Raw genomic sequence first — 23,951 nt, 5'->3', positions numbered from 1 at the left:
AAACAAAACCCAAAGTTAGTAGAAGGAAAGAAATCATAAATATCAGAGCAAAGTCAATGAAATAGAAACAAAGAAAACAATAGCAAAGATCAATAAAACTAAAACCTGATTCCTTGAGAAGATAAACAAAATTGATAAACCTTTAGCCAGACTCATCAAGAAAAAAAGGGAGAAGACTCAAATCAATAGAATTAGAAATGAAAAAGGAAAAGTAACAACAGACACTGCAGAAATACAAAGCATCTTAAAGAGACTACTACAAGCAACTCTATGTCAATAAAATGGACAACCTGGAAGAAATGCACAAATTCTTAGAAATCCACAACCTTCTGAGACTGAATCAGGAAGAAATAGAAAATATGAACAGACAAATCACAAGCACTGAAATTGAAACTGTGATTAAAAATCTTCCAACAAACAAAAGCCCAGGACCAGATGGCTTCACAGGCGAATTCTATCAAACATTTAGAGAAGAGCTAACACCTATCCTTCTCAAACACTTCCAAAATATAGCAGAGGGAGGAACACTCCCCAACTCATTCTACGAGGCCACCATCACCCTGATACCAAAACCAGACAAAGATGTCACAAAGAAAGAAAACTACATACAGGTCAATATCACCGATGAATATAGATGCAAAAATCCTCAACAAAATACTAGCAAACAGAATCCAACACTACATTAAAAGGATCATACACCATGATCAACTGGGATTTAACCCAGGAATGCAAGGATTCTTCAAAATATGCAAATCAATCAATGTGATACACCATATTAGCAAATTGAAGGAGAAAAACCAGATGATCATCTCAATAGATGCAGAGAAAGCTTTCGACAAAATTCAACACCCATTTCTGAGAAACACCCTCCAGAAAGTAGGCATAGAGGGAACTTACCTCAACATAATAAAGGCCATGTATGACAAATCCACAGCCAACATCGTCCTCAATGGTGAAAAACTGAAACCATTTCCACTAAGATCAGGAACAAGATAAGGTTGTCTACTCTCACCACTATTATTCAACATAGTTTTGGAAGTTTTAGCCACAGCAATCAGAGAAGACAATGAAATAAAAGGAATCCAAATCGGAAAACAAGAAGTAAAGCTGTCACTGTTGGCAGATGACATGATACTACACATACAGAATCCTAAAGATGCTACCAGAAAACTACTAGAGCTAATCAATGAATTTGGTAAAGTAGCAGGATACAAAATTAATGCCCAGAAATCTCTTGCATTCCTATACACTAATGATCAAAAATCTGAAAGTGAAATTAAGAAAACACTCCCATTTACCACTGCAACAAAGAGAATAAAATACCTAGGAATAAACCTGCCTAAGGAGACAAAAGACCTGTATGCAGAAAATTATAAGACACTGATGAAAGAAATTAAAGATGATACAAATAGATGGAGAGATGTACCATGTTCTTGGATTGGAAGAATCAATACCGTGAAAATGACTCTACTACCCAAAGCAATCTACAGATTCAATGCAATCCCTATCAAACTACCACTGGCATTTTTCACAGAACTAGAACAAAGAATGTCACAATTTGTATGGAAACACAAAAGACCCCGAATAGCCAAAGCAATCTTGAGAAAGAAAAATGGAGCTGGAGGAATCAGGCTCCCTGACTTCACACTATACTACAAAGCTACAGTAATTAAGACAGTATGGTACTGGCACAAAAACAGAAATACAGATCAATGGAACAGGATAGAAAGCCCAGAGATAAACCCACGCACATATGGTCAACTTATCTTTGATAAAGGAGGCAAGAATATACAGTGGAGAAAAGACAGCCTCTTCAATAAGTGGTGCTGGGAAAATTGGACAGGTACATGTAAAAGTATGAAATTAGAACACTCCCTAACACCATACACAAAAATAAACTCAAAATGGATTAAAGACCTAAATGGAAGGCCAGACACTATCAAACTCTTAGAGGAAAACATAGGCAGAACACTCTATGACATAAATCACAGCAAGATCCTTTTTGACCCAACTCTTAGAGAAATTGAAATAAAAACACAAATAAACAAATGGGACCTAATGAAACTTCAAAGCTTTTGCACAGCAAAGGAAACCATAAACAAGACCAAAAGACAACCCTCAGAATGGGAGAAAATATTTGCAAATGAAGCAACTGACAAAGGATTAATCTCCAAGATTTACAAGCAGCTCATGCAGCTCAATAACAAAAAAACAAACAACCCAATCCAAAAATGGGCAGAAGACCTAAATAGACATTTCTCCAGAGAAGATATACAGATTGCCAACAGACACATGAAAGAATGCTCAACATCATTAATCATTAGAGAAATGCAAATCAAAACTACAATGAGATATCATCTCACACCGGTCAGAATGGCCATCATCAAAAAATCTAGAAACAATAAATGCTGGAGAGGGTGTGGAGAAAAGGGAACACTCTTGCACTGTTCGTGGGAATGTAAATTGATACAGCCACTATGGAGAACAGTATGGAGGTTCCTTAAAAAACGAAAAATAGAACTACCATATGACCCAGCAATCCCACTACTGGGCATATACCCTGAGAAAACCATAATTCAAAAAGAGTCATGTACCAAAATGTTCATTGCAGCTCTATTTACAATAGCCAGGACATGGAAGCAACCTAAGTGTGCATCATCAGATGAATGGATAAAGAAGATGTGGCACATATATACAATGGAATATTACTCAGCCATAAAAAGAAACGAAATGGAGGTATTTGTAGTGAGACGGATGGAGTTAGAGTCTGTCATACAGAGTGAAGTAAGTCAGACAGAGAAAAACAAATACAGTATGCTAACACATATATATGGAATCTAAGGGAAAAAAAAAAAAAGGTCATGAAGAACCTACTGGCCAGACGGGAATAAAGACACAGACCTACTAGAGAATGGACTTGGGGATATGGGGAGGGGGAAGGGTAAGATGTGACAGGGTGAGAAAGTGGAATGGACATATATACATTACTAAATGTAAAATAGATAGCTAGTGGGAAGCAGTTGCATAGCACAGGGAGATCAGCTCGGTGCTCTGTGACCACCTAGAGGGGTGGGATAGGGAGGGTGGGAGGGAGGGAGACGCAAGAGGGAAGAGATATGGGAACATATGCATATGTATAACTGATTCACTTTGTTATAAAGCAGAAACTAACACACCATTGTAAAGCAATTATACTCCAATAAAGATGTTAAAAAAAAAAAGAATATACAATGGAGAAAAGACAGCGTCTTCAATAAGTGGTACTGGGAAAACTGGACAGCTACATGTAAAAGAATGAAACTAGAACACTCCCTAACACCATACACAAAAATAAACTCAAAATGGATTAAAGACCTAAATGGAAGGCCAGACACTATCAAACTCTTAGAGGAAAACATAGGCAGAACATTCTATGACATAAATCACAGCAAGATCCTTTTTGACCCACCTCCTAGAGAAATGGAAATAAAAACACAAATAAACAAATGGGACCTAATGAAACTTCAAAGCTTTTGCACAGCAAAGGAAACCATAAACAAGACCAAAAGACAACCCTCAGAATGGGAGAAAATATTTGCAAATGAAGCAACTGACAAAGGATTAATCTCCAAGATTTACAAGCAGCTCATGCAGCTCAATAACAAAAAAACAAACAACCCAATCCAAAAATGGGCAGAAGACCTAAACAGACATTTCTCCAAAGAAGACATACAGATTGCCAACAAACACATGAAAGAATGCTCAACATCAGTAATCATTAGAGAAATGCAAATCAAAACTACAATGAGATATCATCTCACACCGGTCAGAATGCCATCATCAAAACATCTCCAAGCAATAAATGGTGCAGAGGGTGTGCAGAAAAGGGAACCCTCTTACACTGTTGATGGGAATGTAAATTGATACAGCCACTATGGAGAACAGTATGGAGGTTCCTTAAAAAACTAAAAATAGAATTACCATACGACCCAGCAATCCCACTACTGGGCATATACCCTGAGAAAACCATAATTCAAAAAGAGTCATGTCCCACAATGTTCATTGCAGCTCTATTTACAATAGCCAGGACATGGAAGCAACCTAGGTGTCCATCGACAGATGAATGGATAAAGAAGATGTGGTACATATATACAATGGAATATACTCAGCCATAAGCAGGAACGAAATTGGGTCATTTGTTGAGACGTGGGTGGATCTAGAGACTGTCATACAGAGTGAAGTAAGTGAGAAAGAGAAAAACAAATATCGTATATTTACGCATATATGTGGAACCTAGAAAAATGGTACAGATGAACCAGTTTGCAGGGCAGAAATTGAGACACAGATGTAGAGAACAAACGTATGGACACCAAGGGGGGAAAGTGGCGGGCGTTGGTGGTGGTGGGATGCATTAGGAGATTGGGATTGATATATATACATTAATATGTATAAAATAGATAACTAATAAGAACCTGCTGTATAAAAAAATAAAATAAAATTCAAAAAAAAAGTATTCAACTATTGACTAGTCATATAAAAAGCAATTCAATGAATAAGACTTTTTTCTATATAAATCAAGCAGTATAATAATGCATGTTAAGTATGTTCAGATTATGTAAATGACATAGATTTAAATATTAAAAATCTAAAAATGTATATTTTATTCAAGTTTATATAACAGACACTCATCAGTACTGTAGAACTCTTAAGTCCCTATATGGTAAATATAAATAGAACATCATTTAATGGCTAAAATCTTTCTCATAGTAATTCTTAAGTCTTTAAATATTCAAAATATTCTTACTACAGACTATTACACTTCTAGGTTTGTGGTGTAAGGTCCTAACAGACCTACCCTCCCACATTTAACAAGTGAATACAAAAAACTACTACATAAAAGTTCTAGAAAATGAACAAAAGCAACAGATTTTGGAGGGGACTTGAAACTTGGAAGACAGGACTAGCAAGCAGTAAATTTGTTGTTTCTAAGGCTTAACTGTGAGGGCAAGCTGCAGTTCCAGTGACCTGTCTTCTTTCTGGCCTAAAAACCAGAGGATAGGGCCCAAAGCCACAGAATAATGAGAGGGGAATTCCAGAAAGAAAAGAACTAACAAAAGGGATCTTCAAGTTCTGTGTAAAAGCTCTGCCAGGTCTCAAGCTGACCGTTAAAACAGAAAAATGGAGATGACAGAAGAAAGTATCAGTGAACTTGAAGATAAATCAATGGGAATTATCCAACTGGGAACAGAAAAGATAAAAAATTAGGAACAAAAAAATGAACAGAGCCTCAAGGAGTTGTGGGACAATATCAAAAGGTCTAACATGTTTCACTGGAGTCCCAGAGAGAATGAGGCAAAAAAATGATTGAAGAAATTAAAGGCAGAAAACTTCCCAATTGTGGTGAATAGCATAAGTGAACAGATTCAAGCTCAGCAAACCCCAAGCAAGCTACACACACACACACACACACACACACACACACACACACACACACACACACACACACACCCTTGGCACATTGCAGTCAAACTGGCGAAAACCAAATAAAAAGAGAAAGTTTTGAAAGTAGCCCAAGAAGAACTACACATTTCATACAGGAGAACAATGACTCGAATGACAACAAATGTTTCATCAGAAACGGTGGAGATCAATGAGAGTGGAACAACATCTTTGAAGTGATGAAACAACAAAATAAAACCATTAATATAAAAATAACTTACATTAACTAGTCTTTCAAGACTGGGAATAATTAGAGATGTTTCCCCTCCTTTAACATCAGGATCTTTCTGCATTTCCTTAATAGCTTGCAATATTTCTTTCATACCTTCTTCAAGTTGCTTATTTTCTTCAACTAATTCTTTTACTAAAATGAAATACTTTTTTCATTGAATGAATAGATTTTTTTTACAATTTATACTATGCTATATAGATGACAAATATTTCACATACAGTAAAAATAACCCATTTATAAAATACAAATACAAATAAATGTATAAAAAATTCAACTATAAACCCAATGTGTGAATAATGAAGTTAAGTCACACACCTATTTAAATCCTATGCATATACATATATATCTCATGGCTGAAAGAAATAAATCATAAGCATACTTTGCCTTTACTTTACATTAAAAATTTCTTAAATTTGTTTTTCTAACTGTACTTTCATTAGAGAATAAAAGAGAAAAATAGACTTATTTATCATCACAATAAATTCAGATTAATAACATGCTCTGAAAATGAATATAGCAAGGCAAACCAAATAGATGAATGAGAGACGGAAGTCTATACATTATAGAGTTAGTTAAGGCTAAAACAGACTAGAAAACAGAATGTAGTAAAGTCCTTTCAACCCCATAATTTTCAGTACAGACTAAATAAGAAAAATAAGAGATAATAGTGACTTACATTTATTCTGAAATTTGGCTATTATTGTTCTACTTCTTTCTAAATCTCTTTCCTTTTCAATTAGTTCTCTTGAAAGAAATTCATTCTAAACAAAACATAAAGAGAAAAAAATTGATTTTTTAAAAAAATGACAATAGTTCATAGTTTTGAAGTTTAAAGAAGTTTGACCAATCGAGGTTTAACACACCCACAGCAAGCTATAGAAATGTAGCAGCACTCACAAAAATAAAATAAAATCTAAAAGGTAAAACAGATAATGATCCTCCTCCCACCTTCTCCCTCCCCCCCACCCCACACCCATGGCAAAAGGCAAACAGATAAGGAAGGTTTTTGTCTTTGGCACCACAATCATCTCTTCTAATGATCTGCCTTTACACTACCCGTTCTGCCTGGCTTCTATGACGTTCAAGCTCTATTTCTGCATTTCTACTCTGTGCTTCTTTGATCAATAAATCCTGTGCTATGGCTTCATTCTAAAGAAACATTTAATAAATTAGGCAAGTCAATGAGTTCATTTCAGATGTACTGCATTTTTAGATCTTTTAAAAGACAGAATGTGTATAAATTAGTGTTAATGTGCAAACATAAAAGAATTATTATAATTGCTACTTATCGAACTTTGTTAGAGAAGTCATAAAAAAGAATTAAAAAAAAAAATCCCAGGAATGTAATTTGGAGGAGAGCTCACCGGAGATCTAAGAAATATTAGTTCTGTCCGTAGCTGTTCTATAAGATTTGCAAGTGGATCTATCTGAGATAATTTTGATTGTGCAGTAATTGGCACAGGGTCCAGAACATTAACTTCAAGTTTACTTTTCAAAATCTCTGTCTGTACGGGTACTTCACTTTTTCCTACATCTTCTTTGAAATTGGTATCAGCATAGTTTATTGGGGTATGAACCTGTTCATCTTCTGATGTTGCTACTTGTGATTTAGCCACGTCAGCTCTATTTTCATGAATTTGTTGACAAAGTATTGCAGATTTTTGCCTAAGTGATAACTTCTGCATTAAGTCTGAAGCTGTTGATAAGGCTCATAAAGAAGAATCACTTTTTTGTGTGAAATTAGTCTTCTCAAGTGCCTGATGGCTTCCTGATACTTTCTTCATAGACTCATCAGAAACAGAGTATAAATGGTCATTTATTTCTTCATGATTCTCCCTACTAAAGGTATTGACTAATGATTCTAGATTTGTTAAAGACTGTAGACAGGGTGCTTTAAAAATCTCCCTTATTGTAATAGTTTCTGGAGGTGAAATATTATCTTTCACTTGTATAGATGAAGAATGTCTAGTTAAAGAGACAAAAGGATCCACTTCACTTTCTACACTATGACGAATTTCAGATAACATTCTTGATAATGATCCTATGGTCATATTCTCTTCAGGCTCATTCCGATATGACTGTGGAATATTGAATGATGGTCTCCTATGTGGCAGCTCTACTTTATCTGAACTCCTAATCTGTATTCAGAGTAAATAATGTCTCATTAATGAATTTTGGGATTGACAGGTTATTGAAATAAAACATTTTCCTTTTATTTAACAAGTATAAAAAGAAGCAATGTCCAAAATGAGATAATGGGGGCAGAAATGAAAGCCCTGATAATAATATTTTTCTTTATTCTCTTCACCATAGCAGTACCTTACTATTTACCTTTGATTGTGCTTCACTCATATTTTTGAGGCTCATGAAATCAAATTTTTTTTCTCCCATTTTATTCTCTTGAGAAAAGTTTTCAGTTAGGTTCAGGTCCTCAACAGTTAATCCTACATATAAAAGAATTAACAAATGAGAAACATAAAAATAACTCTGCTATTATTCCAATACTTTAACTCTTAAAAACTAGAATCAAGTTTTAACTCAAACAAAAGGCAGAATATTTCCAAAATCCTTGATCTATATGTAGCCTCCCATACAACTTCCTGATTTAGCTCACTTTTAATAAGATATTAATGAGTTGTTTATTTTTTGATATTGAGCTCCATGAGCTGTTTGTATATTTTGGAGATTAATCGTTTGTCCGTTGTTTCATTTGCAAATATTTTCTCCCATTCTGAGGGTTGGCTTTTCATCTCGTTTATGGTTTCCTTTGCTGTGCAAAAGCTTTTAAGATACAATGGAATATTACTCAGCCATAAAAAGAAACGAAATTGAGTTATCTGTAGTGAGGTGGATGGACCTAGAGTCTGTCATACAGAGTGAAGTAAGTCAGAAAGAGAAAAACAAATATCGTATGCTAACGCATATATATGGAATCTAAAAAAAAAAAATGGTATTGATGAAACTAGTGGCAGGGCAGGAATAAAGACGTAGACATAGAGAATGGACTTGAGGACATGGAGGGGGCGTGGGGGGAAGCTGGGGCAAAGTGAGAGTAGCACTGACATATATACACTACCAAATGTAAAACAGATAGCTAGTGGGAAGCAGCAGCATAGCACAAGGAGATCAGCTCGGTGGTTTGCGATGACCTAGAGAGGTGGGATAGGGAGGGTGGGAGGGAGGTTCAAGAGGGAAGGGATATGGGGATATATGTATGCATATGGCTGATTCACTCTGTTGTACAATAGAAACTAACATAGTATTGTGAAGCAATTATACTCCAATAAAGACGTATTCAAAAAAATAAATAAAATAAAATAAAAATAATCTGAAAAAAGATATTAATGAAAAACAATTACAAATTTTATCTTCTCTATCATTCTTTTCCCATATTAATAAGTACTAAAATAATTAAAAGACACATATTAAGAAAGTAGATAAGAATCATGAGTAATGACTAAATTGCTTAATACACTAATAAATTACGAAGTTTTGCCCTTCTAGAAATTTTTGATGTATTGTACTATAGACAGCATAATGCTAAAAAAAACAAAACAAAAACAAACAAAAAAAAACCCTCTATTATTCATAGATACTTGTGGGCTTGGGCCAAGTTAGAAAAAAAATTCCTTCTCTATGGTCTTACAAAAAAGCACTGTAATAGCTATTAAAAAATAAACCAACTGTTCTCTTTATATCATGTAAGATAAAACAAAACAAAAAATTGTTAATTTTTATTCAATAAAACATTACTTTCACTTAGTAAAGAATAATGTACAATTAAAGTTTCCAATGCATAGCTTTTAAGGAAAAAGAAAAAATTAACAGTAATTTATATTGACAAAAATTACTAAGTTTTATTATTACTAATCACAACATACTGGGATTGTCTAGAAATTAATACAGACTATATTGTAAATTTTTCAAAAGTCCATGATTCTGATGTTTGTTTTTTGTTCACTTATTATTCTTTTAACTGTTTAGATTTAGGACTAAACTCAATGACACTCACTCATACACTCTTCATCAGGCCATTATTTTCATTTATCAAACTTGTAGCAAAACCACAGTAATACAGCAATACTATTTCTAACATATAGAAAATTACAGATCGAGACAGTTCATTTTCCAATGATTCTTTTAAAGGTTTGGAATAACAGTATACCTGAAGTTGCAGTTCTTTTTCCTTTTTCTTGAGCCATTTGACGAATTTTTTTCTTCAGATCAAGTCTTTCTTCCTCTAGGCTTTCAATCTACAAAATTAAAATTGTTAGTATTTTTCTTTACTTCAACCAGGAAAATAACCAATTGACTACTGCACTTGCCTCTTTCAAAAGAATCTGGTTTTCAGCTCTGTACTGCTGCTGTTTTAAACTTTTGCTATTTCTGAATTCAGTTAAATCAATCATTGTCTTTGGTTCAAGGCCTAAAATAAAAAGAAAAATGATTAAAACCTTATTAATATTCAAATGAACTATGAAAACTTCATCCAGCAACTGGTTATCATCAAGCAACTGGTTATAATCTATTTAGCCAGCGTCACTGCAGAATGGGGGACTTTTTGTTCAAGAATTTTTCAGGTATTTGAACTGTAACCATACAAGCTAAAATTTTACCACAATTATTAATGGAAATCCTGACAAAGACATATTATGATCTGTCTTCCATGTTGGACTGTCAGAGAGGTACTATAATGTATTAAAAACAGAAGCTTTGTAATAAAACAGAGTTGGGTTCAATTCCCACTTTCAACTATTAACTGGTTGTAGGGATAATACTATATGTATTACACTACATGTGTATGAATCTATACACGTAGGGATAGTACTATATGTATTACACTACATGTGTATGAATGTATACACGTATTTCTTTTTGGCTTGTTGTCAGGGGTATAATAAAATTAACCCAAATAAAGTACTTATAGCAGTGCTTGGCACATAGTAGTCAATATTAATATCAATATCAATTATATTTTATCATGACTAGACTGATGCTTCAGTGTGCCTCTTTCCTAACTTCCCATTACTAAGCAGTTATGCTCTGAAAACCAGATATCAAGATTGTCTCAAGTAATTATAAAGCAAGATTTGGGGTCTTTAAAAAACAGAAAATCTGGTGTTTGTGATGGCTCAGTCACCTTTAGGAATGTCCAGACTGAAGTTGGCCATGATCTGATAGATCAAGTTGATTAGACTAAGTCTAACTTGAGGTCCTGGCATGACTCTGGGTCCTAGATAGACACTTTTTTACAAATAAATAATATGTATAAAATATTTATTTTTCCTTCCTTTAGAGAATAGTTTTTACAGGTGATCATTTTAACTCTAAGAAAGCATTAACTGGTATTTACCAAGTATACTGAAATCATGATTTAGATATTTATTTCCATTTTAAAGTAGCAATTTAGATTGGACTGTTGTAACATTCAAACTAGTAATATTCACTAATGAAATATTTATTGATATCAATATATAAACTCTCAAGCTATATTTACTAATTACTTCTTAGAATCAATAGTAACCTTAAAATACTCAAGTAAAACTTAGTGCAAATTATAAAAGTCAAGTATTTAAAAGTCTTAAAAAGGATTAAACAGTATTTCTAAATGTCCCCATGCATTCATCTGAAACTAGAGCATTTTGCAAACTAACAAACTACTTTTGTTGGAAAAAAAAAAAAGGTTAACTTCTAACAGTGGTATTAACTAAGTAGCTTTCCTTTTTTTAAGCATGCAATTATTATTGAGGAGATCTCGGACTGAATATAGCAGTGCTCCAGCTCTGCCCAACCACCATCCCAGCTCCATCAAATCCATAATCCCACTTCAACTGGAACAGCTCCATTTTTACTTGTTTTAAATATTTTTATAGGAGGAATTATTAAAAAAAAAAAGCATCCAACTATTTAAAAATAATCATAAACAACAAAAAAATGACTTGACAATTAGGTTGAGCAAACTACATATCTTAAAAGATGACTTACCCATACGCTCTTTAAGTGCCTCATTCTCATCGAGGAAATCATTGATCTTCAATTCAAGTTTATTGATTTCCTTTGTCAATACTTCAATCTCTCGATCTCTTATTTTAATTTGGTTTTTACAATTCTTTATTTCAATAACAGCATCTTCTAAGCCATAAACTCCCTGAAAAATACCCAATGTAATTTAAATATAACATTGTTTATTTGAATAAATTGTCAAATTCATGAATTTGTTTTCTTATTAAGTCTGAGAGGAAGTGCACATATAACTAAGATTGACATCTGTAAACTGTGTTTTTTACTCTACTTTTAAAAAACAAATCCAGTAATAATAATAACGGGAAATGGAACAGTTGAAATTTCCCAGTACAGCATCCTAATGGCAAAGTGACCCAGAATATTACACATAAAACACTTAACAAAATATAGAAAAGGAATAGTAAGGGAGAATCAGCAATACCATTAGAATATGTAGGTTATTAGTTGCCTGACTTAGCAGTAATCAGATTTAAAAATATAAAAAGTACAAAGTAAGGCTGTGTTGGCACAGTAGGTGGTAAAACCGCCTCTGTTACAACTTTTAGACAACTAATCAGTGGTGTCACATCTACATGGTGGTACAATGACACAGATTACGAAGAATCTAATCCTGCTGCCTCACCAAAGCTGATTATCTGGGCAAAATGCTTTAATCAAATGGTTTGAAAACAATTCTGCCAAAAAGTAAAGGCTGCACAAAAGTTTGAACACTTCAGTATAAATCAATTAGGATAATCTTTATCACGAGATACTTCTGGAATGTTTTTAAATGGTATACAGAAAATGGCACAGAACAGTCTATAAGTGGCAAGAATAATTCTAAGCTCCTTGATTGACAAGATAAAAATACATACCGATTCATAATCTATTAATCGCTTCAAAGTCTCAACTAGTTCTTTATCCTTTTCCCTAGCATCAGCCTCAGCCAGTTCAGCTGTTCTCTCAGCCTCTTTAGTTCTGTCTTCTAAAATTTGAATCTTAGACTGAATTTTCATGTAATGAGTCTGTTGAGAAAGTGCTGAAGCTCCTACAGGGTAAAAATTAAAATCATGAATGAACTGAATTGACTACTTACTCCTATAAAACACTGGTTCCAGTATGGGAAGCAGGAAAAGTGGTATGTCACTAAAAAAAGTCCATTTAAAATTGTAATTTTATATTTGTAAAATAAAGTTTTGATTTGGTTTTATTTATAAAACTAAAAAGGAAATTTTAATAAAATCTTAGCTGAAAGGGTACAGATTATAAAAGATTGGAAAACACTGCTTTACAAAGAATGATAATTGTGGCAAAGGCTGCTGTTTCTAATAGTTAAGCTCCCTTTCGTCCACTGTAATAGAATTATGGATTTTTAGATGGACACATGGCCACTTGAAATAAAGACTAAATTTCTACTTACATTCCAGTAGCTAGGTGTGGTCATGAGACTAATAGGATATAAACAGAAAGACCATGTGCACATTTCAGGAAATGTTTTTAAAGGAGAGGAGTGAAACTTTCTTTTCTCCTTCCTCCTTCCTGCCAGCTGGAATATGGACATTAGGGCTGGAACTCAAACAGTCTCCTTAGAACATGAGATGGAAGCCACATGCTGATAGTCAAAGCAACAAGATATAGGGTCCCTGGTATCTGGTATTTGTACAAGTAGCTCACCTACACTAAACTAGTTGCCTCAACTTTGATTATATCATGGAAAAGTACATTTCCATCCTGTTTAAACCATTGTTACATTTGATTTTTTTCTGTCACTTGCAGCTAAACTTAACTGTAACTAATAGTTTAAAAATTCCTACTTGTACATCTTAACAAACTGTTGCTAAGACCAAAATATAGTATTGGTATCATTCTAAAATTTACTGACAATCATTCTTACACTCATCCATAATAAACATCTACTGATTTATAGGGCATATACTTACATACGGGCACTGGACTAGTGTGGGAGATCACACATGTTTATAAGAAGTGAGCCCTGTTCTCTGGAGTGAACAGCCTAGCTGGAGAATGTGACAGAGGCTCCTGTCCCTAAAATCTATTCTCCCTTTCTTCTGCAAGGCCCTCCATAATATATTACCTGCCTATCCTTCAGTACATGCCCTTTGCTTCTTGCCTCCTCTTCCTCTACCTCGCTGTTTGGGATTGGATGTGAGGGTAAAGTTCCATTTTGCATGAGGCAGATGAAGGCAATACCCTAGACTGCCTAATTCTAGACCAATACACAAGTGAGAAATAAACTTCTATCTTGATTTTGCCACCATTTTTCAGATGCTTCTGCGAGCTAAAACTAATCCTAACCAATGAAGGGAGAACACCATTAACTGTCATGTACAAGTTAAATTCAAGATACAGAGTATACTCTAGTACACACACCTTCTGTGGACTTTAGGAATTACATGACTACAGACTGACAGAAGTGTCACTATATAAGACCTCTTCCTTATTTGACAGCAGAGATCAACCGCCACTTTTTCTCCTGGTGGCTGGAATATGCAAACCCCACAACATCAGTGATCCTTTTAAAGCAATTTAAGCTGTCAAAGAATAATTCTAATACATACATAATACAGACACATGTAGAAATAAGTATAGCAAGTGGGCCTTGATGCTGCTCAACAATCACACTATACTTCCCTGGTCTGGTTCATTCTTCCAGATGACCATTTCCTACCTTCTCTTGACTTCTCTCTCCTCAAACTTCTAATATATCTGCCTCTATCCTCACTTTCAGCTGAGAACCTTGCTTCCTCATTCACTGAGAAAACCAAAACTTTTACTGTCAGGACATCTACCCAGCCACATCTGACGGTAACTATACACTCCACCTTTCTTCCTGTTACTATGGATGAACTCTCTGTGCTCCTAAGCCAACTACTCCACTGAACACTAGATCCCATCCCATTGCCTTCTCAGGAATATTACTCCAGAAGTCCTTCTCTCCCTCCCTTGCTTCATCAATTCATGAATTGCTTCCTCTTTAATGGATCTTTCCTATTAACTTAGAAGCATGATTATTTCTTCCATTTAAAAGAGAAAAACATTTTCTTTATCCCCCTTTCCCCTCAAGCTACCACTCTATTTTTCTCCTTTCCTTCACAGAAACAGCACTCAAAAGTCTCTGTATTGGCTCTATTTCATCTCTACCCATTTTCTCTTGAACCAAAAATGATCACTGCTAAATCCAGTGGTCAATTTTCAGTGCTCCTCTTGTCTTAGCAGCAGCAGTGAATACCGTACGGAACACAGTTGCTTATGCTCTTCCTTGATGACATTCCACATGTGAGTTCCAGGGCTCTACATGCTCCTGGTTTTCCTCCCATCTCTCTGGTCATTCCTTCCCAGTCTTTTTGGTTGTTCCTTTTCATCTCCCCAGGTTCTAAAGTAAAAGCATCCCAGGGCTCAGTCTTAAGATTTTTCTTTTTAACCAACATTTTCTCCTTTGATGATCTCAGCCAGTTTCATGACTTCAAGTACCATTTTTATGCATAAAGTTCCCAAATTAATATGTGTAGCCTAGACTGTCCTCATGAACCTCAGACTTCTATATACAAGTACCTACTTAACGTTTTCACTCAGATGTCTAATAGGCATCTCACACTTAACATGTCCTGTTTAACTAAGTACCTGACCATCTCTAAACCTGCTCTTTCCACAGCCCTCCCCAGCATTCAGACCAAAAGCCCTGATAACTTTTACATCCTACATCTGATCTGTCAGCAAATTTCGTTTCTATCACCTTCAAAATACATCCAGAACTGACTACATATAACTCCACTGCTACCTCCATGCTTTAAACTACCATCACCTGTCTCCAGGTTATTGCAGTAGTCTTATAACAGGTTCCCTGTTTCTCTCCTTACCACTCCTAAAGCCTATGGCAGACACAGTCCAGGTCAAAATATATCACTCCTTTCTTCAGAAATTTTCTTTGATGTCCATTCTCACTTAAAAGAAAAGCTGAAGTCCTTACAATGAACTGTAAGGCCCCATATGATATGGCCCCTCGTTACCTCTCTGATCTCATCCCCTACTACTGCCCACTTGCTCCCCCTGCTCCAGCCACAAAGGCTTCTTTGTTGTTCCTCAGACATGCTCAGTACACTCCTGCTTCAGTGCCCTGCACTTATTCTCACTGCTTAGGGACATCCACATGGCTCACTCCCTCATCTTCTTTAAGTCTTTGTTCAAATATCTCCTCAGTGAGGCTTCTGCCTCACTATCTAAATTACAACCACACTACCATTATTTCACTTACACACAAACACACACATAGACTCACTCATTATTTCCCCTTTGTGTCTAATTTTTTTTTATCTTCAGCAATTACAATAAATATGTCATGAACTTATTATGAATAGTTTGCATTAATGTGCTCTGGTATAACTACAGTATATAGTGTTTTGGAAATATAAGATCACTAATGTTGTAAGGGCTTACATTCAAAGGATGTGATGAGTTAGGTAAGCTAGCATGACCCAAGGTAGGGAGAATATGATGACATATCAGGTTGGGTAAGGTTAATTCAAATGCTGACAAGTCAATTACTTCTGAAAAATCTCTGCGATGTTGCTACACTGATCAAAATTTTATTTTCTTCCATTCTTTGTTAATTACAAAAGGAGGATAAATACAATTATATCACCATTTTTCATTTCTTTTATACAGCCAATCTGGTAATAGAGGTTAATGTAATTTTCATCAGAGAAAAACTACAGAAAATACTGCCATCATTTACATGTGTAAATACTAACATCATAAATACAGTAGTCAATAATACCTTGTACAATTTTTTAAAAAATATAAAATTCAAATAAAGAAAAATCACTAATATATCTGTTGGCATAACATAATTTCATTTTAATACAAATAAAATATTTTAAAAACTTAATGGTATATAAAATGACTATATACTTATAAAACATTGAATTACCTTTGTTTCTTTGGAGCTCATTTTTCAAATCTTCAATAATAAAAGTATTTTTTTCCATTTCTTTCGTATATTGCTCTACTTGGTCAGTGAGCATCTTAATTTGACTATCTCGTTCTTGTATACCCTATAAAATATTTTGAATATTACATATTATCACTTTATGAATATTAATCTACATTTTTAAAGTAAGAGAAAAGGTAGGTCTTGTTTTTTTCAACAAGATTATAGAATATATTTTTTGTGAGTCAAAACTGTCCCTTTTACTATTTTGTATACCTCAACTGCACTAATCACTGTAGGAATACTGCTGTCACTCTAGTACTTAAAGATGATATAAGGGCTAGCACTCTCACAAATACGAATTCCAGAACTCTCTAATATTTGTGGCTTCTTATGACTCCTTTTGTGTTACTTTTCTTCATCATCCATCTAATTCTATCTTTTTATCATTTTATGTTTGTGTTTTACCTTGTGCTTTTTTCCTTTACTCAACTTAGCTTTCACCCCTGCAGTACTTCATTCAAAAATCTTGTCCCTTGCAATCGTCCTTATTCTCCAAATACTTCCCAAATTTCCTTCTTTCTTTTGGACTATGACTAGAGAGCACAGTTGATGCAAGTGTAACTTCTTTCTATATGAATATATTTGTACTATCAATAAAAAAAAAAATTTTATACAGTACAAATTATAACCATACTTTAGCTTATTTCACATTGTACAGGATATTTCAGCACTAAAACACAACACAACAGACTTTAGTAACAGAGTGTTAAGATATTTTTAAAATTTCTAAAAGTTTTAAAAGTTTCTTATTAAATAATTCCCAATCAAAACAATAAATGTATTATCTGCATCAATAGAGAAAAATACATAAAATAATTTTATTCCTAAGTCTAAACTTAATTCTAATTTTTTCTTGGGACTGGACGGTGTAAGAAACTTCAAAAGACTTTATTATATACCCAAAAGTGCAAGTGACTAGATTAGGCACAGGAGATAAATAAGACATAATTCAGAGTTTCATTGCCAACTTTAATAAACCTTGTTGATAAACCAAATTTTGAGAAAGTTTTACCTGTTGTAGAGCCATAATATTACTTTTATCAGCATCAAGCTGGGCATTTTTCAGTTTCTCCCTCAGGTTATGTAACATTTGCTGGTACTCAATAATTTCATCATCTTTAGAAGACAAAATTAACTAGAAATAAACAAAATAGGATCTGTTACATATGAGGAAAATTAATAAACCATTCCTCATTTATGGTAAATATTTTTAATATATACCATTAGCAGATTTCGAGAAAATACAGGAAATAAAATTCTTTGAAGTGAGAAAATAGCAACTATTGGAATGACCACTGTTCTTTTGTGCATACAACCTGAAATTCAGATAAGAAATGATTCAAAAATATACACTGTATTTTTTGCTTTTTAAGAAATTCAATCTTTTAGACAATCTCAAGTTTCCAAACCCCATTCCTAGAACACTAAGCTATAAATAACTCCCTGCAATTACAAAAGGTTTTGTACAACTAATCTCTTATGAAGAAAACATTAAAATGACACTAAGAAGCATAAAATATCTTGAATGAATAAAAGGTATCTTGTTATGTTGTACGAAAGGAAAAGGCTAGCATTCCTCTAGACAAGAATGGAAGAGGTCCTCAGGCTTGACAACATGCATATGGTTAAGGCATTGCCATCCACTTCATGGCCTCTAATCATCATTTTTTAATACTGTACTGCATATTTGAAAATAGCTAAGAGAGTGGATCTTCAAAGTTCTCATCACCAGAAAAAAAAAATCGTAACTATGTATGGTTACAGATGTTAACTGGACTTACTGGGGTAATCATTTTGCAATACATACAAACGTCGAATCATTACACTGTATACCTGAAACTAGTATCATGTTATGTCAATTTTACCTCAATTTTAAAAAAATGAAAGGTACCTTGTGTTCTTTGCTAGGACCAAATATCAAAATCAATCTATAAATTAATTTATAAATTTAATATATATCCAATAAAATAAGTAAAATATTTTAAAGAACTATTTCTAAAATTTGTATTTAAAAAGCACATTTAGTGCTCGCTTCGGCAGCACATATACTAAAATTGGAACGATACAGAGAAGATTAGCATGGCCCCTGCGCAAGGATGACACGCAAATTCGTGAAGCGTTCCATATTTTTTTTAAAAAAAAAAAAGCACATTTATAAGAATCTAAAAAACATAAATAATGAGAACAGCTTTTTCAAATATTTAAGCATAATAATTAAAACAAGTGTACATGGTTAGAAAACAGATCAATCAATATAAAGAAGAGAGTCCCAAAATAAATTCAAATTCAACAGTTTTGTATGTAATAAAAATGGAAGTGTATTTTAGTAGGAGAAAAATGAAATATTCAATAAATGATGTTTAGACAACAGAGTAGCTCGTTTGCATCCATATCTCACTCTTCATACCAAAATAAATAATATATGCTTCAAAGATTTACATGTAAAAGATGAAACTAGAAGATACCAGAGAAAATATGAGAAAACAATTTTATACTCAGAATCCTTTCTAACTATGATACAAAGGCCAAAAGCCATAAAAAATAATAAATTTATGCAATATAAAAAAAAAATACTTCATAGTAAAAAATACCATAAAGCCAAAAGACAAGTGACAAACTAGAGGAATATATTTGCAATATATATCACAATTACACTTGTAGCATTTATTCTACAGATACACATTTTAAAAATAAATATACAAGGATATTCATTAAAACATTGTTTCTAACAGCAAAAATTGGAAAGCTCCTAAACGCCACATAATAGGCAATCAATAACATACATATCTACAAAGAAAAATTACATTAAAAAGAACAAAGTAATACCATATGTACTGATGTAAACTAAGTAAAAGATACTAAGTAAAAACAAAGTGCAAAAGAATACATTTGCTAACATCTCTCCCCCAAAATTAAACGATTAAAAACAACTCTTTTTTTTCCTGGGGTTGGTAAACTATGGCTCATAGGTCAAATTTGGCCTGCTGCCTGCTTCTGTAAAGTTTCATTGGGAAAACAGCCTTGCTCATTTATTTATGTGTTGTCTATGGCTGCCTTCATATTATAATAGCAGAGTTGAATAGATACGCCAGAAACCAAATATTCTAAAATATTTACTCCCTGGCCTTTTACAGAAAGTTTATTGACCTCTGATTGAGTCTATAAACTTCATTTCCACTGCTACTGCTCTTGTTTAAAATATAGGTTAGCTGAGATTCCCACATGATCATTTCAAATAGCCAACAAGATTTATGTGAACCTTGTTAGAAACAAAGACTATAAAAGTGATAGCTTTTAAAATTAGATTTATTCAGAATCATTTTAGACTTTTTTCAAAATATATAATCATCACAATCCTAACTTCTGATATGGTAAGGCTGGGGGTTATGGTTGGAGTTAGAGAGTGGTGAGGAGGAACAGATTTTTGAAAAGACTTCTCAGGTGATTTTGAAAGATCCCTTCCCTTACTTCCATTCCTGATCCACTTCCTTACTCTCATTTCCACTGAATGCCAATAGCTTGATTAATCTAACATGGAAGGAGAGTCAGAAAAACTAAAATTAAACCTGGAACTATATAACTAATACATACAAGGTACCTATGGTTTACGTGAAAACATTTAAATTTTACTTATAATTATCTATTTTAGATGACATATTATATTTTAGACTTAGATTTCTATCAGAAAATTTAAAATTTAAAATTTAACTCATTGATGTAGAAGAGCTCATTCAACAACAGATAAGCTAGAGGTCTACACACGACAGTTCTTAGAGTTTTCTAGCTAAAACATTTAATACACTTTTAAAAATGCCTAATAAAAATGTCATTAACTAGTACAAGAACTTTAAAGAAAATTAAGACTAAAAAATTGACATCTAAAATGAAAATGAAAAAGCTATTATAGCAATTGAAAAAAGCACCTTCCATTCTTCTACTTTTGCATTGACAGCTGCCATGATTGGATCATCTTCTTCATTTTTTGCTTTCAGAAGATTTGTAAGCTCCTGCACCTAAAAGGCAACAATTATTTCAAGAACTGTTGCGAATTAGTGTAATATACACGTATTTGTTGTATATGAATATTTACACATATATTACACACATGATAAGCATACACATGCACATATATACATATACATTACAAATGCATATTCATTATGGGAGCAGTTCTGTAGTTAAGGTGACCTTTAATTGTTTGTGCATCTTTACAGTTGTATAATTATTTTTTGTCATTAGAGAATTGTATTTTTAAGTATTACTCTATTTTTTAAACAGGTTTAATCCCATGTAAGTAGTAAACAATATATTGGTTTCTATGATATTTAGAGTGTATTTATTTTAAGGTATAAAATTAAGCTTGATGGTCCACAGGACTTCTAAGAGGCTTTAGCAGAAAATTTGCAGGATTGCTATCTACACATTCATTCAGGTATCACGCATATACTCTACATGGCAGGAATTACAAGGTATATGTAAGGGGACTAGAGAAACACATAGAGACAAATATATTACCATGGCAACATATTACAGTATAAGATGACATACTAGAGCATAAGACAAAAATTCATACCCTAGAAAGTTAAAAGTACTTTCTAGTTTCAAATAAATAGTAATGAGGCAATGTGAAGTCTGCCCAAATAAGTCAGTCCAACAGGAATTCTTACTTGAAGCTGGTAATGATCATTTTCTTTCTTTAACTGGTCCATTATATTATCTGTCTGATGCACAATAGCTTTCATCCTATTATATTCATCAGTCATCTTCTCCATTTCCTGTACAGACTCTTCTAGATTTTTTCTCATTTCTTGATTCTGAACTTCAAGTTTCTCATTAGCTTCTGTTAAAGTCTAAGAAAGGTAAAGATGATACAGTTAAAAACAATTTAAGAAACTAAAATTTAAATTAATACTAAATGGAGTCGTAAGTGTCTGCTGGAGAAAACAGAATTCTTCATAGATATTTAGTATCAATTGCTGTTGGTCAGTTAAATCAAATTAAATATCAAGAAAAGTGTAAGTAAGAATCTTAGTTCTTAAACAATGCCCAAGATAGGCATATAACAAGAATGAATTTGCAAGATTTGCAACTTCAAAGATGCAATTTATTTCATGTTTTACAAATACATAGTTGCAGATTTATACTAAATATATTGAAATGTAGGGCTAAATACTAGATTTATATTATAATGAAATTAAAGTTTTATAAAGATCATTGCTTTGAAATGACTTCTATCCATTTTACCTGAATTTCATCTAGATATTGGACAAGTTCATAGTTTTTTTTAGACAATTGTGATCGGTAGTCACTGTCTTCTCCTCTTCTTGATAAAAGTGTTTCTTTTTGCGAATCTATTTGTTTTTGATAGTCAATAATATCCTGACGAAGCTGTTCATTCTGAAGGCAGATCAACACAGTATTCTATTAAAAAAACTATCCAAAGAAACAAAATTTCACCCTCTGAATAGTGATCTCAAAACACATCTTTAAAATTCCAAGGTTTCACCACCCTTAAAGCCTCACCTTTTTCTTTAGACGTTTGTTCTCCAGAAGAGGACAGGAAAAAGGTAATTAGAAATGAGAAAGGCAATATATAATTAAATATAATAATTAGAAATTAAAGAAAACAAAAAAAAATTTTTGGAGAATGAAATATTATTTTGGATAATCAAAGAAAGAAAGAATATTAATTACCAGCCAAAACAAAAAAAACTTTTGATTATGTTAAAAAGATAAGCACTATCAGGATAAACAATGTACAAACATTATTTGGCTCAGAAGAACCAAATAATAATCAGAATTTGTAAGATTTAATGAGAAACAAAAGTTTTAAAAGAATGCCAGATAAAATAAGAGGAAATAAGGCAGAAATCCAGTCATATATTCAGTTAGCAAACTAGCAAAGAACACCTTAAAAAACAAAGCAAGATTTACCCACATAGACCTAAGAGATGAATGTAGTACTTAACAGCCTCACCTTTCAATTTATTTTCTATTTCCCTAAGACAAAGTCATATCATAAAATCACGGTTCGAAAACATCAATTACTTAGACGATTCCAGTTCTGCTTACAGAATTAACTTATGAACACTTTTTTAGTAAGTATCTTTGTTGAACCACCACAACTACTAAAATTTTTTACCAACCTCTCTCCTTAATTTGCTGTTTTCATTTTCCGCCTCCTCATTTCGAAGAGCCAACTAAAACAGCAAAAAACAAATAAGATAAAATTCAGCAGTAGTTCTATGTAATGCCAGTTTTCAGTTCCTTTCCAATAACGCAGAGAATGTTTAACTACTGAGGACTTCATGTCGACCCAAGACATGAATAATATGCCAAAAATTTGAAAACTGACTAACTAAGGATTAGGAAGGATGAAGCAGGTTGAGTTTAAAAGATTATAAAACAAAAAAACAAAAACCTCTAACCAAAGGATACAGAAAACAAAACATTACCCTCTTCCCCCAGCGTAAAACCTAATAATGAGTAGTCTTCCATCCAAGATCTTCATCATCTTGCAGTTCTGTTACCAGAGCTAGAATACTCTTTGCTCTCAGTGAGCATTAAATTACTTAGAAATACAAAGCAGTAGAACATAATGGTTAAAAGAAGCATGGATGCTTGGATATTGGGTGGGGAGACTAAAAGGACATTATTGGGCCAATAGAGGAAATCTGATTATGGACTACATATTAGCTAACAGTACTGAATTGATATTACATTTCCCGAGTATGCTAATTATATAAGTAGTTATATTGGAAAATACCTCTCCTTTCAGTGGAAACACACTGAAATATTTAAGAATGAAATATCATGACATTTGCAATATTTAAGTATGAAGTATCATGATATCTGCAATTAACTCTGATATCTCAGCAAAAAAGAAAGGAGGGGAGGGGAGGGGAGGGGAGAGAAGGAGAATAAGTCTGTGTGTACAAAGATAAAGCATATGTGGCACAGTGTTAACTGGTGAACCTATATGAAGAGTATGTGTTTACTGTTTTTCTTACAATCTTTATGAAGATAAGAAAGTTTTCAAAAATAAAAGTTTAAAGAAAGTTCATAATAAAATGCAATGTGCTATACGAATCTTAGAATTTTACCATTATTATTATTATCATCTGGAAGTTAAGAAACACTCCCATCCTGTTTTGAATTGGAAAATTTTAACAAGAAGAAACATGTCAAGAACTTAAGGCTAAAGCATTTAATACTACTGATGCTCCT

General features: G+C 33.2%; 1 protein-coding gene and 1 pseudogene across 12 annotated transcripts in view; both read right to left on the bottom strand.

Annotated features, from left to right (window-relative positions):
* The window catches only part of CEP290 (centrosomal protein 290), a 96,650-nt gene that overhangs the window by 65,061 nt on the left and 7,638 nt on the right, over positions 1-23,951 (bottom strand). For all 11 annotated transcript variants that reach the window (XR_014252177.1, XM_082418818.1, XM_082418820.1 and 8 more), the window contains 13 exons: positions 22,871-22,924; positions 21,969-22,121; positions 21,392-21,574; positions 20,648-20,737; positions 17,737-17,859; positions 16,662-16,785; positions 12,589-12,761; positions 11,696-11,858; positions 10,036-10,136; positions 9,876-9,963; positions 8,042-8,154; positions 6,387-6,471; positions 5,700-5,842 (listed from right to left, as the gene is read on the bottom strand). Coding sequence is in view for 10 of the 11 variants with exons in the window: in XM_082418818.1 (XP_082274944.1) it covers positions 5,700-5,842; positions 6,387-6,471; positions 8,042-8,154; positions 9,876-9,963; positions 10,036-10,136; positions 11,696-11,858; positions 12,589-12,761; positions 16,662-16,785; positions 17,737-17,859; positions 20,648-20,737; positions 21,392-21,574; positions 21,969-22,121; positions 22,871-22,924 (1,593 nt within the window). In the remaining variant the exon portion in view is untranslated. The remainder of the gene's footprint in view (positions 1-5,699; positions 5,843-6,386; positions 6,472-8,041; positions 8,155-9,875; positions 9,964-10,035; positions 10,137-11,695; positions 11,859-12,588; positions 12,762-16,661; positions 16,786-17,736; positions 17,860-20,647; positions 20,738-21,391; positions 21,575-21,968; positions 22,122-22,870; positions 22,925-23,951) is intronic.
* LOC309641284 lies at positions 6,758-7,854 on the bottom strand (annotated as a pseudogene). Its single transcript has one exon. The product of its transcript is annotated as an uncharacterized misc_RNA (transcript).

Source organism: Balaenoptera physalus (genome assembly GCF_965194825.1).
Source record: "Balaenoptera physalus genome assembly, chromosome: 13".
Lineage (NCBI taxonomy): Eukaryota > Metazoa > Chordata > Mammalia > Artiodactyla > Balaenopteridae > Balaenoptera > Balaenoptera physalus.
This window is presented reverse-complemented; position numbering and strand designations above follow the sequence as displayed.